General features: G+C 49.7%; 1 protein-coding gene across 5 annotated transcripts in view; it reads left to right on the top strand.

Annotated features, from left to right (window-relative positions):
* Window positions 1–12500, top strand: part of LOC134029283 (transcriptional enhancer factor TEF-5-like) — a 31678-nt gene that overhangs the window by 4122 nt on the left and 15056 nt on the right. For 4 of the 5 annotated variants that reach the window (XM_062473382.1, XM_062473389.1, XM_062473373.1 and 1 more), the window contains exon 3: window positions 10056–10304. In XM_062473382.1, the coding sequence (XP_062329366.1) occupies window positions 10181–10304 (124 nt within the window). In that variant the 5' untranslated portion in view covers window positions 10056–10180. Of the gene's footprint in view, window positions 1–10055; window positions 10305–12500 lie in introns of those variants that run through there. The other variant, XM_062473397.1, reaches the window with a different exon arrangement.

The raw sequence follows: 12500 nt of genomic DNA, 5'->3' as shown, positions 1-12500 counted from the left end.
GGTCGAACAAACACTGTGTGTGTGTGTGTGAGAGTGTGAGAGAGTGTGTGTGTGTCTGCTGTGTGTGTGTGTGTGTGTCTGCTGTGTGTGTGTGTGTGTGAGAGTGTGTGTGTGTGTGTGAGAGAGAGTGTGTGTCTGCTGTGTGTGTAAGAATGGGTGTGTCGGTCTGCTGTGTGTGTGTGTGAGAGTGTGTGTGCTGAGGGACAATCCCACGCTACGCGCGCTCTCGTTACCTGTTTAAATTCCTATCTACACTCAAATGTTTACAACGTCAGGCTCTGCCCCTGCCTACCACCACAAATATAATATAATTATGTGGAAACACTGGCGTGTGTGGTGTGTGTGTGGTGAAGGCCCAGGAGTACTAAGTCAGTACATCTTCAGACCCTGTATAAAGAACCATGTTGACAGACAGACAGATATAACATGTGTCTGCGTCACAATCAAGGTAGTTGTGTTGACTGATCACGTTCTGTGGATGCGAAACTGCACAATAAGGAAGTGCAACAGTGAAATAAGGTATTCTCTGAGGCCTCCAGTAACCCTCGCTAACGCTGCTCCTGAAGCAGCAACGGGCCCGGGTCACCTCAGGGACTCACCTCTTCTCCACGGTCAGGTCTCCATCAGTGCTGATCAGGAGACTTTTGTCACAGCTGAATGTATGTGGTGCGCGGTGGTGTTTGCGTGCGACACCAATATCAGACTGAAGCAGGGAAGATGTCTGTCCGGCTGTCCTGTCTGCAGGGGGACGGGGCGGGGTCGGGGAGGGGTCTAGAACACTGTTTTCTTTGTGTTGGCTGTCCTGAGTTCCTAAACGTTGCTGCTGTTCCTGACCAACTGTTCACAGTGGAGATCCTCACAGATCAAGTCCTGTTACAGACAGAGAGAAAGAGGGAGGGAGAGAGAGAGAGAATGAGAATGAGAAGGGGAGGGAGAGAGACAGAGAGAGAGAATGAGAAGGGGAGGGAGAGAGACAGAGAGAGAGAATGAGAAGGGGAGGGAGAGAGACAGAGAGAGAGAATGAGAAGGGGAGGGAGAGAGACAGAGAGAGAGAATGAGAAGGGGAGGGAGAGAGACAGAGAGAGAGAATGAGAAGGGGAGGGAGAGAGACAGATTAAGTACTAAACTAAGCCCAGTAACTTCTTCAGCCAGACTCTCAGGAGGTCTGTAGACGAGAGGTCCTTCTGTCTGTCTGTCTGTCTGTCTGTCTGTCTGTCTGTCCTTCTGTCTGTCTGTCTGTCCTTCTGTCTGTCTGTCTGTCTGTCTGTCTGTCTGTCTGTCCTTCTGTCTGTCTGTCTGTCTGTCTTCCCGTTTAGTCTGTCTTTTTTTCCTTTGTGTTCCAGCAGAGCTCCAATGACCTAAGGGCACTCGTGAAGCTCTTGATCCCCAGCGTCAGAGTACTGAGGGGGGGGGGGGTGCCGAGGGCGAACACTGCCAAACCCACTGCCTAATCATCTGCCCACATTCAACCCTGTAATTAATGAAGAGCCATGGAGACAGTTTCTGCTTGCCGTGTGGGACTCAGCCATAGCGCTGCACTGCTCTGCACTGCTCTGCGCTGCTCAGCACTGCTCTGCGCTCCTCTGCTCTGCACTGCTCTGAGCTGCTCTGTGCTGCTCTGCACTGCTCTGAGCTGCTCTGTGCTGTGCTGCTCTGCACTGCTCTGCTCAGCACTGCTCTGCGCTCCTCTGCTCTGCACTGCTCTGTGCTGCTCTGCACTGCTCTGCTCAGCACTGCTCAGCACTGCTCTGCTCTGCACTGCTCTGCTCAGCACTGCTCTGCGCTGCTCTGCGCTGCGCTGCTCTGCGAGGCCCTGATTACAGTGTAGTCACCTCAGGGAGGGTTTTAGATTTTGAACGGCCATCTTTACGCTGCTTGATAGATAATACCTCAGCTCTTGTTGGGGTGAAACTTTTTATTGTGAGTCAGAGTGCAAGCGAATGTGTTTATTCTGCTGAAGTTCTGCCGGTTAACAGTCCTCAGACAGCCCTGAGGCTGCTGCAGAGCTGAGATACCCTCTCGAGGAAGTGTCCTCAGCGCTCCACATTTCATACGACTAGATGAGTCAGCCAGTTTTTTTCTTACACTCTGAAGCTACGTTATGCATGTTTTCAAGGTTTCACGGATTATGGCTTCCAGCTACTTGCGTCGCCGCAAAACGAGACGATTCAGGCGAGGACGACTGCTCTGCTACGTCCTCCTGGAAAGTTCCAGATGAAAGTGCTGAATCAAGCTGTAAGAGAACTAATGTGGAGCTCTGCTGTATATCTGTTTCCCCTGCCGGCGTACAGCTTAGCGATCTGGGGGAATCTCAGAGGCGGACATGTCAGCAGGATCTACTCGTGTTGCAGTTGAACACTATCGAGCGCGTCAGACTCACTTTTGAGTTTGACGTGAAACTTGTTGTCATGTGTTCATTCAGCAGACACTTTGAACGTGATCTAAACATGATCTGAATGTGCAGTCTCCTGGTTTGTTGTAAAAGAGTGATGTGACTTTTGGAACTTCCGGGTCTCAGGCAAGTGAGGCAGAGAGAGTGAGCTAGATATAGAAAGAGAGAGAAGAGAGAGAAAAGGGAGAGGAGTGAGAGAGAGGTAGAGGGGAGAGGAAAGAGAAGAGGGAGAGAGAGAAAGGGAGAGAGAGGGAGAGGAGTGAGAGAGGGGGAGAGGGGAGAGGATAGATAAGAGGGAGAGAGAGAAAGGGAGAGGTCATATGTTAACTCTCTGAACCGGGTGTTTCTTAAGTATCCAAAAGGCATCAAGCTGTAAGCACGTGTCCTCCTGTCACAATCAATCCCTTTCCTCCTCCTCCTCCTCTCCCTCTCTTATCTTTTCCTTTCTCTCTCCCTCTCCTCCGCCTCCCTCTCTTCCATCACCCTCAGCTCTGAGCTGTCATTGGCCCAGGCCTCCTCTTACCCTCAGCTCTGATTGTTTCCTGAGCGCTGTGCCAGACAGGAAGTAGGAGGAAGTTATTGGAGGAGCTGGGGAGAATTTTGTAGGTCCAAACAGAGCCAGGGGAGGGGAGAGGGAGGGGAGAGCGAGGAGGGGAGGGGGTATGAAGGGGAGAGGAAGGGGTATCTGTCTCTCTCTGTCTCTCTTTTTCTCTCTCTTTCTCTCTCTCTCTCCCTCTCTCTTCCCTGTCTATGTCTTGCTCTGAGAGACAGCTCTCTTGGCCGGGGCCTGAAATGTTTTCTTTCTCTGTAATCTGACCTCTGAAAGCAGCTGCTCCTTCTGTCACTATGGACTGTTGTTCTCCCTATCAGGGAGCATGAGGTGTGTGTATGTGTATGTGTGTCCACTCAGCAGCCACGGTTCAGCCAAAAACAGACTCCCATGTGTTGCAGAGGTGGTTCAGAGCCCCCCCCCATCAACCCTGAATTTGGCATTTATTGGACCACACACAGTGGACTTTTGGACTAATGGGACTGTAGAATAGAATTGAAACATCAGTGGTTTGCTGACATGGTAATCTGAGCCTGCCTTAGTGTCTCTTTACCACTGAGCTATACCCATCCCTATGTTCTACCACTGAGCTATACCCATCCCCATGTTCTATCACTGAGCTATACCCATCCCCATGTTCTACCACTGAGCTATACCCAGCCCCATGTTCTACCACTGAGCTATACCCATCCCCATGATCTACTACTGAGCTATACCCATCCCCATGTTCTACCACTGAGCTATACCCAGCCCCATGTTCTACCACTGAGCTATACCCAGCCCCATGTTCTACCACTGAGCTATACCCAGCCCCATGTTCTACCACTGAGCTATACCCATCCCCATGTTCTACCACTGAGCTATACCCAGCCCCATGTTCTACCACTGAGCTATACCCATCCCCATGTTCTACCACTGAGCTATACCCAGCCCCATGTTCTACCACTGAGCTATACCCATCCCCATGATCTACTACTGAGCTATACCCATCCCCATGTTCTATCACTGAGCTATACCCAGCCCCATGTAATTTGTTGGATATTTTGAATCTGTTGTTGGGTGGCAGTTCAGGTCTAGATGGCAGCACCATTGTTCTGCTCAATGAGCCTAGTTTCTCCTGGCTGTTTAGTCTGTGAAGCTAGGATGTATTCCTGACACCCATCCTGTTTGGTTCAGACAGTATTAATAATCAAACATCACTTTCCCATCCCAGTTTCTATCGGTCTCACTCTGTCCTGCCCTGCTTTCACTATCTCCACATATTCCCTTGTTTTGTCAAAAGTCAAACTTGTCCTTTTGTTTTTGATAGAAACGAGGCGATCTCACTTGCGTCCCGCTGAAATGTGTTCCCTGGGACGGCCTTGCTTGTGATATGATGATCATGGTTAGAACACAGGCCCTGGTTACAGAACACAGGCTGTACACAGGCCGTGACTACAGAACACTGGCCGTGACTACAGAACACTGGCCGTGGTTACAGAACACAGGCCGTGGTTACAGAACACAGGCTGTGGTTACAGAACACAGGCTGTGGTTACAGAACACTGGCCGTGGTTACAGAACACAGGCCGTGGTTATAGAACACAGGCTGTGGTTATAGAACACAGGCTGTGGTTAGAACACAGGCTGTGGTTACAGAACACAGGCCGTGGTTACAGAACACAGGCCGTGGTTATAGAACACAGGCCGTGGTTATAGAACACAGGCTGTGGTTATAGAACACAGGCTGTGGTTACAGAACACAGGCCGTGGTTACAGAACACAGGCCGTGGTTATAGAACACAGGCTGTGGTTACAGAACACAGGCCGTGGTTACAGAACACAGGCCGTGGTTACAGAACACAGGCTGTGGTTACAGAACACAGGCTGTGGTTACCTTCCTGTCTAGTCACAGCTTCATCACGGTCCTCCCGTATCCAGGAATGAGGTCACTTCCTGTATTTATACCTACAACTTCCTGAAGAAAGGGGGTGGGAGGAAGACTCAATAACGGTCAGTATTTTCACTATTGTGCGGTATCCCAGATGTAAGCAGTGATGTCTAGGAGGAAGCACAGGATGATACAAGAGTGGCTTTGTAGGAAGAGGTCAGTCTGGTTCTTAGACTGAGATACAGAGCCTGAATAACAGGAAGTTGGTGCGTTGTGCAGCTTGGGGGGGTGTGAGGTCTGTCAGATGAATGGTGAGGTCTGGACGAGGTCTGGACGAGGTCTGGACGAGGTCTGGACGAGGTCTGGACGAGGTCTGGACGAGGTCTGGACGAGGTCTGGATGAACTTGTGAGGAGGATGACTGATGCTGTTACTACACATCAGAATACTGTAGTCTTTCACTGTCAGATCGCTGGCTCAGCTCCCTCGCTGAGGGAGGGAGGAGGAGTGTGTGTCAGTGTGTGTGTGTGTGAGTGTGTGTCAGTATGTGTGTGTGTGTGTGTGTGTGTGTGTGTGTCAGTGTGTGTGTCAGTGTGTGTGTGTCTGTGTGTGTGTGTGTGTGTCTTCCCTGTATGTGTTAAATGTGAATGCACTGTTTAGTTTAATCAGATCCTTTAATATCCCATCTGGCTGCCGGCTGAAGGGTCCTTGGTGGCCAGCGTGTGGACATGTGTGGACATGTGACATGCTGCTCTGTCCTGGCTCCTCTGACAGTGAAAGGCCTCACTTAACAGAAAGGACAGCTGATTGAATTTTCAATATCTGGACTTCATGAGTGTTTTACATCTGCAAAGCATCTGTGTGTGTGCGCGTGTTTGTGCTCCTTATGTGTATATGTGCGTGTGGGTGCATGTGTATCCGTGTGTGCTTGGGTGTATGTGTGTGTGCGTGTGTATGTGTGTAAGTGTGTGTGTGTGTGAGTCTCAATCAATTCAAGCAGTGCACAGTGAAAGTCCTGAAGCCGCGACACGATGTCCTCTGACACACAGATTTCTTTCAGAATGTGTTTTGATGTCGTCCTCTTTAACAGCTCAGTCTTCCAGACTGCTTCTGCACATCCTCAGTCTTGTTGTTGTTGTGCCGTTGGATTCTCCTTGACAGTTAGGAGTTCTCTTTAGGGTTTGCGACCAACTGACTTTTGAAAAGGTTTCTCACAGTAAAATCTCAACTGAGTGAATTTGTGGTTGTGAGACATACAAAGCGTTTTCTTGTAGGTATAAACATGATGCATATATCTTCTTGCGTATTCTGAAGAAGATGGATGATGATCATTGTTAAACAGCGTGACAAGTGACCGTGATGTCCTGGAGCCTACTGTGTTCTTCCAACCAGAGGGTCACTGAGAAAATGTCTCTGTAAAATTTGCATTTACGACTGTGTATTTCTGTGTGTGTGTGTGTGTGTGTGTGTGTGTATGCATGTCTGCCTGCCTTTGTGTGTTGTGCGTATTTGTCTGTCTGTGTGGATCTCTGTCTGTCAGTGCTGATGTTGCATTCCAGTGGGAACAATCTCAGTGTTTTCCAGAGCTCAGAGTGGATGCCTAAATTGGACAATCCCCCCCTCCCCCCCAGACCCTCCCTCCATACATGCATCCCCTGGCCTCCTCTCCTTATTTGGGTAGAGACGCAGAGAGCGCAGTGTGGGGGGAGAGGGAGGAGTGGGGGAGGGAAGGGAGGGCGTTGGGTTGACCGTAGGGAGGCAGAAACAGTGAACACTCACAGCCCTTTCTTAATAAGGACATGGCTGGAATGCAAGCTCGGCTCTCCATAAGAGTTTCTCTTTCACAGCACTCCCCACCAAACAACACTCTCCACCAACCATCCTGGGACTACAAACGCTGTCAAATGTTCTCAAGTCTGGTTCGAAAACCGACTCCGCTGAGTCATTGTAACTCCCGAGGCCCTGGCGCTATGTTAAAGCCATAACTCTCTGTGTCTTCCGAGACGAGGCTTGTGGGACATCCCACATATTCATGGGTCTGTTGGCATCTGTGGAGCCCGCTGTGACATTGCTTGTAAAAAGGGGCTTTACAAATACTATTAAATTTGACTCTAAAAATGAAGCGGCTGAATGTACATCCTGTTTTCCATGTTGGAGCTCCCTCACATGTTCTGTGCTCGACTGAGCAGTCTGGCTGTTCAGGGTTATTGTAGGCTCTGTGCTCGACTGAGCAGTCTGGCTGTTCAGGGTTAGGGTAGGCTCTGTGCTCGACTGAGCAGCCTGTCTGTTCAGGGTTAGGGTTAGCTCTGTGCTCAACTGAGCAGCCTGGCTGTTCAGGGTTAGGGTAGGCTCTGTGCTCGACTGAGCAACCTGGCTGTTCAGGGTCAGCTCTGTGCTTGACTGAGCAGTCTGGCTGTTCAGGGTCTCCCATCTGTCCCCTGACTAAACAAGCCCCCCCCCCCCCTACAGTTTAAATTACATTTTAATGATTTAGCAGATGCCTTTATCCAAAGCAACATTGTGCATTTAGAAAGTACAGCATGGTCCAGAAGTTCTCGCAGTATTTTGGTGGAACGGTCTGTAGTTACCAGGCACGGTCTGTAGTTACCAGGCACGGTCTGTAGTTACCAGGCACGGTCTGTAGTTACCAGGCACGGTCTGTTGTTACCAGGAACGGTCTGTAGTTACCAGGAACGGTCTGTAGTTACCAGGCACGGTCTGTAGTTACCAGGCACGGTCTGTTGTTACCAGGCACGGTCTGTAGTTACCAGGCACGGTCTGTTGTTACCAGGCACGGTCTGTAGTTACCAGGCACGGTCTGTTGTTACCAGGCACGGTCTGTAGTTACCAGGCACGGTCTGTTGTTACCAGGCACGGTCTGTAGTTACCAGGCACGGTCTGTAGTTACCAGGCACGGTCTGTTGTTACCAGGCACGGTCTGTAGTTACCAGGCACGGTCTGTAGTTACCAGGCACGGTCTGTTGTTACCAGGAACGGTCTGTAGTTACCAGGCACGGTCTGTAGTTACCAGGCACGGTCTGTAGTTACCAGGCACGGTCTGTTGTTACCAGGCACGGTCTGTAGTTACCAGGCACGGTCTGTTGTTACCAGGCACGGTCTGTAGTTACCAGGCACGGTCTGTTGTTACCAGGCACGGTCTGTAGTTACCAGGAACGGTCTGTAGTTACCAGGCACGGTCTGTTGTTACCAGGCACGGTCTGTAGTTACCAGGCACGGTCTGTTGTTACCAGGCACGGTGCAAACGGCCTATCCAGGTCACTCACTTCCACAACACATTCACTTCTATTACACTGATATTAAACTTGAATATGATCCATGTGTGCACTGCGTACGTAGTCTGCATCCAAGCTAGGTTTTGGGCAGTATTCCTTTGTCTTTCTCTGAGTCTAAATTGGTTATCTAAGATAAGATAGAACTTTATTAATCCCCAGGCAGGGACATTTGTGCTGATCTTTAGTCATCTGTAAAGCGCTTAGTGACAAAGGGGCTTTTTTTTAAAGGGGCTTTTTTTTAAAGGGGCTTTTTTTTAAAGGGGATTTTTTTTTAAGGGGCTATGCAAACAAAGTTTGATCTGAAGTGTGAAGCTGTTTCCGTTTCCGAGGCTGGTCTCTGTGCCGGTCGCCGGTCCTGTGAGACAACATTTGAGTTGGCTCTGAGTGGCCCCATGTCAGCACTGCTCTAGGTCTCAGGTTTGAGGGTTTAAAACCCTGACCGTGCCCTGGGGGAGCAGGACGTCAGCGGTCCAATACCCCCCAACCCCCTCCTCCCCAGACTGACTTATCTGTCCACACCACCAAAGACTAAATTAGCCCCAGATCCCATGTACCTACAGGCTGTTGAACCCAGGTCCCTGCTTGCTAACTCCACGGCTCTACCATTCCACCAAGAAAAAGTTCATATATGCAGTAAGTCTCGGTTTACGCATTTCAAACAGGGCTTCTTCCTCCAGAAGGAAGCAGTGGCTCCTGGGGTTTGAATCAGCTAAATTCTCTGCCCAGGTCCAGGAGAGCTGGACTGGGGACTACAGAGTTGGATAGAACCAGTCCCGGGCAGATGGCACCGTACAGGCGGAGGTCACCGTACAGGCGAATGGAACTGGTCTCCCTGTTTTCTGCGGTCATTCTCTGTAAACGTTGATAGAAGTGGTCGTATCATATGTGTAATCCTTCATCTTGACTCTACCAACAATATAGCTACTTGTATTACAGTTAATACTTCACCCTTCCTAAGGTATAGCTAATACAGCTAGCTCTCCACCCTGTCTACAGTACGGCTAATATGGCTGCAGCGAGCTCTTAACCCTACCTACATCCCAGCAAACACAACTAGCTATTCTCTACGTAAATCACAGCTAATACAGATAGCTCGTAACCCTACCTATATTGCAGCTAATACTCCACCTCCACCTAATGAACTCCACCTAATGAAAGAAAATAATCAAACCTCAGAATTCTCTTCCTACTGGAGGACTTTAATTCCATCAGAGAACAATCCCTTTGGCCTTCTCTATATTTATCCAATTTGTGTATTTTTGTCAGCATTGCAGGATTTCAAATGTGAAAACACACGCATCCTTGAACAGTGGTTACTTTATGGGCTGAAACAATACAATGCAGAGGAGCCAGCTTGAAAAATACTTAGGTTTTCTGACTGCAGTCAGCCATGAGCCAACCACACTGGGATTCTGTCCCTGGGCCACAAGAATTCTTTGAGGCCTGGACTGATTAGTGAGGTCTTTAAACTACGTTTTATGGAATATCTTGAATTCATTCGACCGTTTCCAAGACATAAAGGCTAGGAAATGATAACAGTGATTATGGCGTCTATTGTTTATTCATGTATTTTTTTATTGTCTCAATAAAATATAGGAAGTTGGAGGAGGTAGAATAACTGACGAGAAAAAGATCGTTTTTTGAGTTCGATGGTGGCAAGAACGACAGAGGATGGTGACGTTAGATTAGGAGGATGAGGGTGATGATAAGGATGTTTAAAAGGGGGAAAAAAAGAAACCAACATCTGCTATCACTTCTCTGACAGTTAGATCATGTGTGAGAACAACAATGCATAACACTTTCTCCTCCCTCCATCTCTTCCACCAATGTTTTCCCCTCCCTCCCTCCCTCCCTCCCTCCTCTCACCTCCCTGCGCCCTCCCTCCCTTCCTCCTCCCTCCTCTCCCCTCCCTCCCTCCCTTCTCCCTCCCTCCCTCCCTCCCTCCCCCCAGACTTCTGATCGTGGAGCTCAGGGCTGGGCCCGGGGCGAGCCGCCACCATTGCGTCCAACGAGTGGAGCGCCAGCGGCAGCCCGGAGGATGGGCTGGACGGGGACAATGACGAGCTGGACAAGGCCATGGACGGGGACGCGGAGGGGGTCTGGAGCCCCGACATCGAGCAGAGCTTCCAGGAGGCCCTGGCCATCTACCCCCCCTGCGGCCGGAGGAAGATCATCCTCTCTGACGAGGGCAAGATGTACGGTGAGTGCTCTGGGGCAAACAGGACGGAGGCGGAGCAGGGAGGCGGTAACTCGGTAGGAACACAAGCAGGACCGGCCCGACCGGGTGTTTCCCTCATGGTTTATCAGGAGAACTAACGAAAATCATTTCAGTTCCAAAAAGAGAAACACTGAGCACCAATCACAAACCCCGCTCTTCCATTTGTATCTCCTGTGCTTCTGGGAGCTCCACCACGTCTCTGGAAGTGCCGCCTCTCAGTAAAGTAGAATCTCTGTCCTCCTATAGGCCCGGGAGTCTTTCCCCCTGCCAGTTCTCAAACAAGTCTGTACGTGTCGTTCTCTGACCCAGAGGCTTGTTCATCCAGTCTCGCTAGGCAGCACAACCAGTGCTTTGGGCTCCATACTCCTCCCCTCCTCCCCTCCTCCCCTCCTCCCCTCCTCTCCCCTCCTCCCCTCCTCCCCTCCTCCCCTCCTCTCCCCCCCTCCCCTCCTCTCCCCTCCTCCCCCCCTCTCCCCTCCTCTCTTTCCTTCCTCCCTCCATCTGTGCTTTTCTCCCCTCCTCCCCTTCCTCTCCTATCCTCCACCCTCCCTCCTTCCCTCTATTCGCCCCCCCCCCCCCCCCCCGGTCCCGCCTCCTCCACCCTTCCCCTCCTCCCCCCTCTCTCCCCCAGTAGGAGAGACGTCAGCTCCCGCCAGAACACCTCTCACCTGGCAGGTCTCTCTCTCTCTGAGCTCCAAACAGGTTTCAGAGAAGGAGCAGCTACCTGACTTTTATTGCTTTTTCTCTTCCTGTTTAAGTGGCAAAACCGGCTCTTTCTTTGAGCACTTAGAAGACAACAAACCTCAACCCAAAAAAACAAAAACAAAATTGCTTTCTCTTTTAAAGAACCATTGGTTAATCTTATCTGGTTTTAGAATTTGAAACTACTGTCTTTAGATATAGAGATATATAATGATAATAATAATGTATTTAATTTATAACGCACTCTACATTCTGAATCTCAGAGTGCCAATATATATTCCCTTTTGTTACATTGCAGAACTACTGTCTAACCCTCAGCAGTTAAGCACGTTTTGCATGAGTCTGTATATTTGATGTACTTGCGTGCATGTGACATTGGTGACAAGTGTGTGATGCAGTGGCTTGGAGCCCAAGACAAGTTTCCCTGCAGGACAAAAAAAGTTTCCCTAACGTTACTATGACGTCCACCTTCCCTTCCCTTACCCCCTCTGTAGCGCTCTGCCTTATCAGGGCCCTAGGCTGCTAAGAATTAAGCTTCACATTAAAAACTCACACATGGAACATTTGATTATCCCCAACACGCAATAAAATGCCGTAAACGTGACTCTCAGATCTGTCGGCCATTTTACATTTGCACAGGTTTGGAAAAGGTGCTTCTGCACATCCTGTCCAGAGCGTTGGTTAAACTGCAGATGGAGCCTCTGTCCTCGTCCTCTGGATCCAGATGAGCTGGCACCGTTCAGCGTCTGAGTCATGAAGAACCAGGTGTTAGGAGCTGTCTGCGGCTCGCTCCAGTTATTTTCATCTCGCTGTGTTTGCTAAGAGGACATGGAGGGACTGGCCTGCTGGTGTGAATTAGGCAAGCACGTTTGGAAGATATTAAGCTGATTGAAACATGAATGTTACACAGATGGACATGGACAGGAAGTGGAGGACAGCTGAAGAGGCTCTCTTCAGGGACTTCTGTGGGTTGTCCTTGTAGAACCTCCCGTTTGTTCCACAAAGCCGTTGTGCCTTCACTAGCATGATGAAGCTGTGTCGAAACGTGATATGTTCCTTACAGGTTACGGGGTTATGTGATGGGTTGTTCACCTTTGAAAAACATTCAAGGCCTTGTTCTCGTGAAGGATTTAGTAAGTTCATATTCAGGGATATTGCTGTTTTGTTTTCATACCTGTTTGCATAGTTCTCTCCTTGTTCCCTGCTGTGAGTTAGGAATTTAGTCTATCATGAGTCAGAGGGGAATCTCATTCTTCGGGATGGGAAGAAAGATTTGAATGTTAGTCGTCACGCACATACCTCTGATGACTCAGAAACACGTTGCTGCTGCCGCTGTGTTCCTGGTACTGCTTCAGAGTCAGAGGAATTACCCTTCTAGAACACAAATATCTAGAACCCAGAGTGAGAGAGTAAGACTGTTCTAGAACCCCAAAAGAACACCTGCCCTAGATTCGAGAGAGAAGTACTGTTTTAGAT

The sequence above is a fragment of the Osmerus eperlanus genome, chromosome 1, assembly GCF_963692335.1.
Source record: "Osmerus eperlanus chromosome 1, fOsmEpe2.1, whole genome shotgun sequence".
Lineage (NCBI taxonomy): Eukaryota > Metazoa > Chordata > Actinopteri > Osmeriformes > Osmeridae > Osmerus > Osmerus eperlanus.
This window is presented reverse-complemented; position numbering and strand designations above follow the sequence as displayed.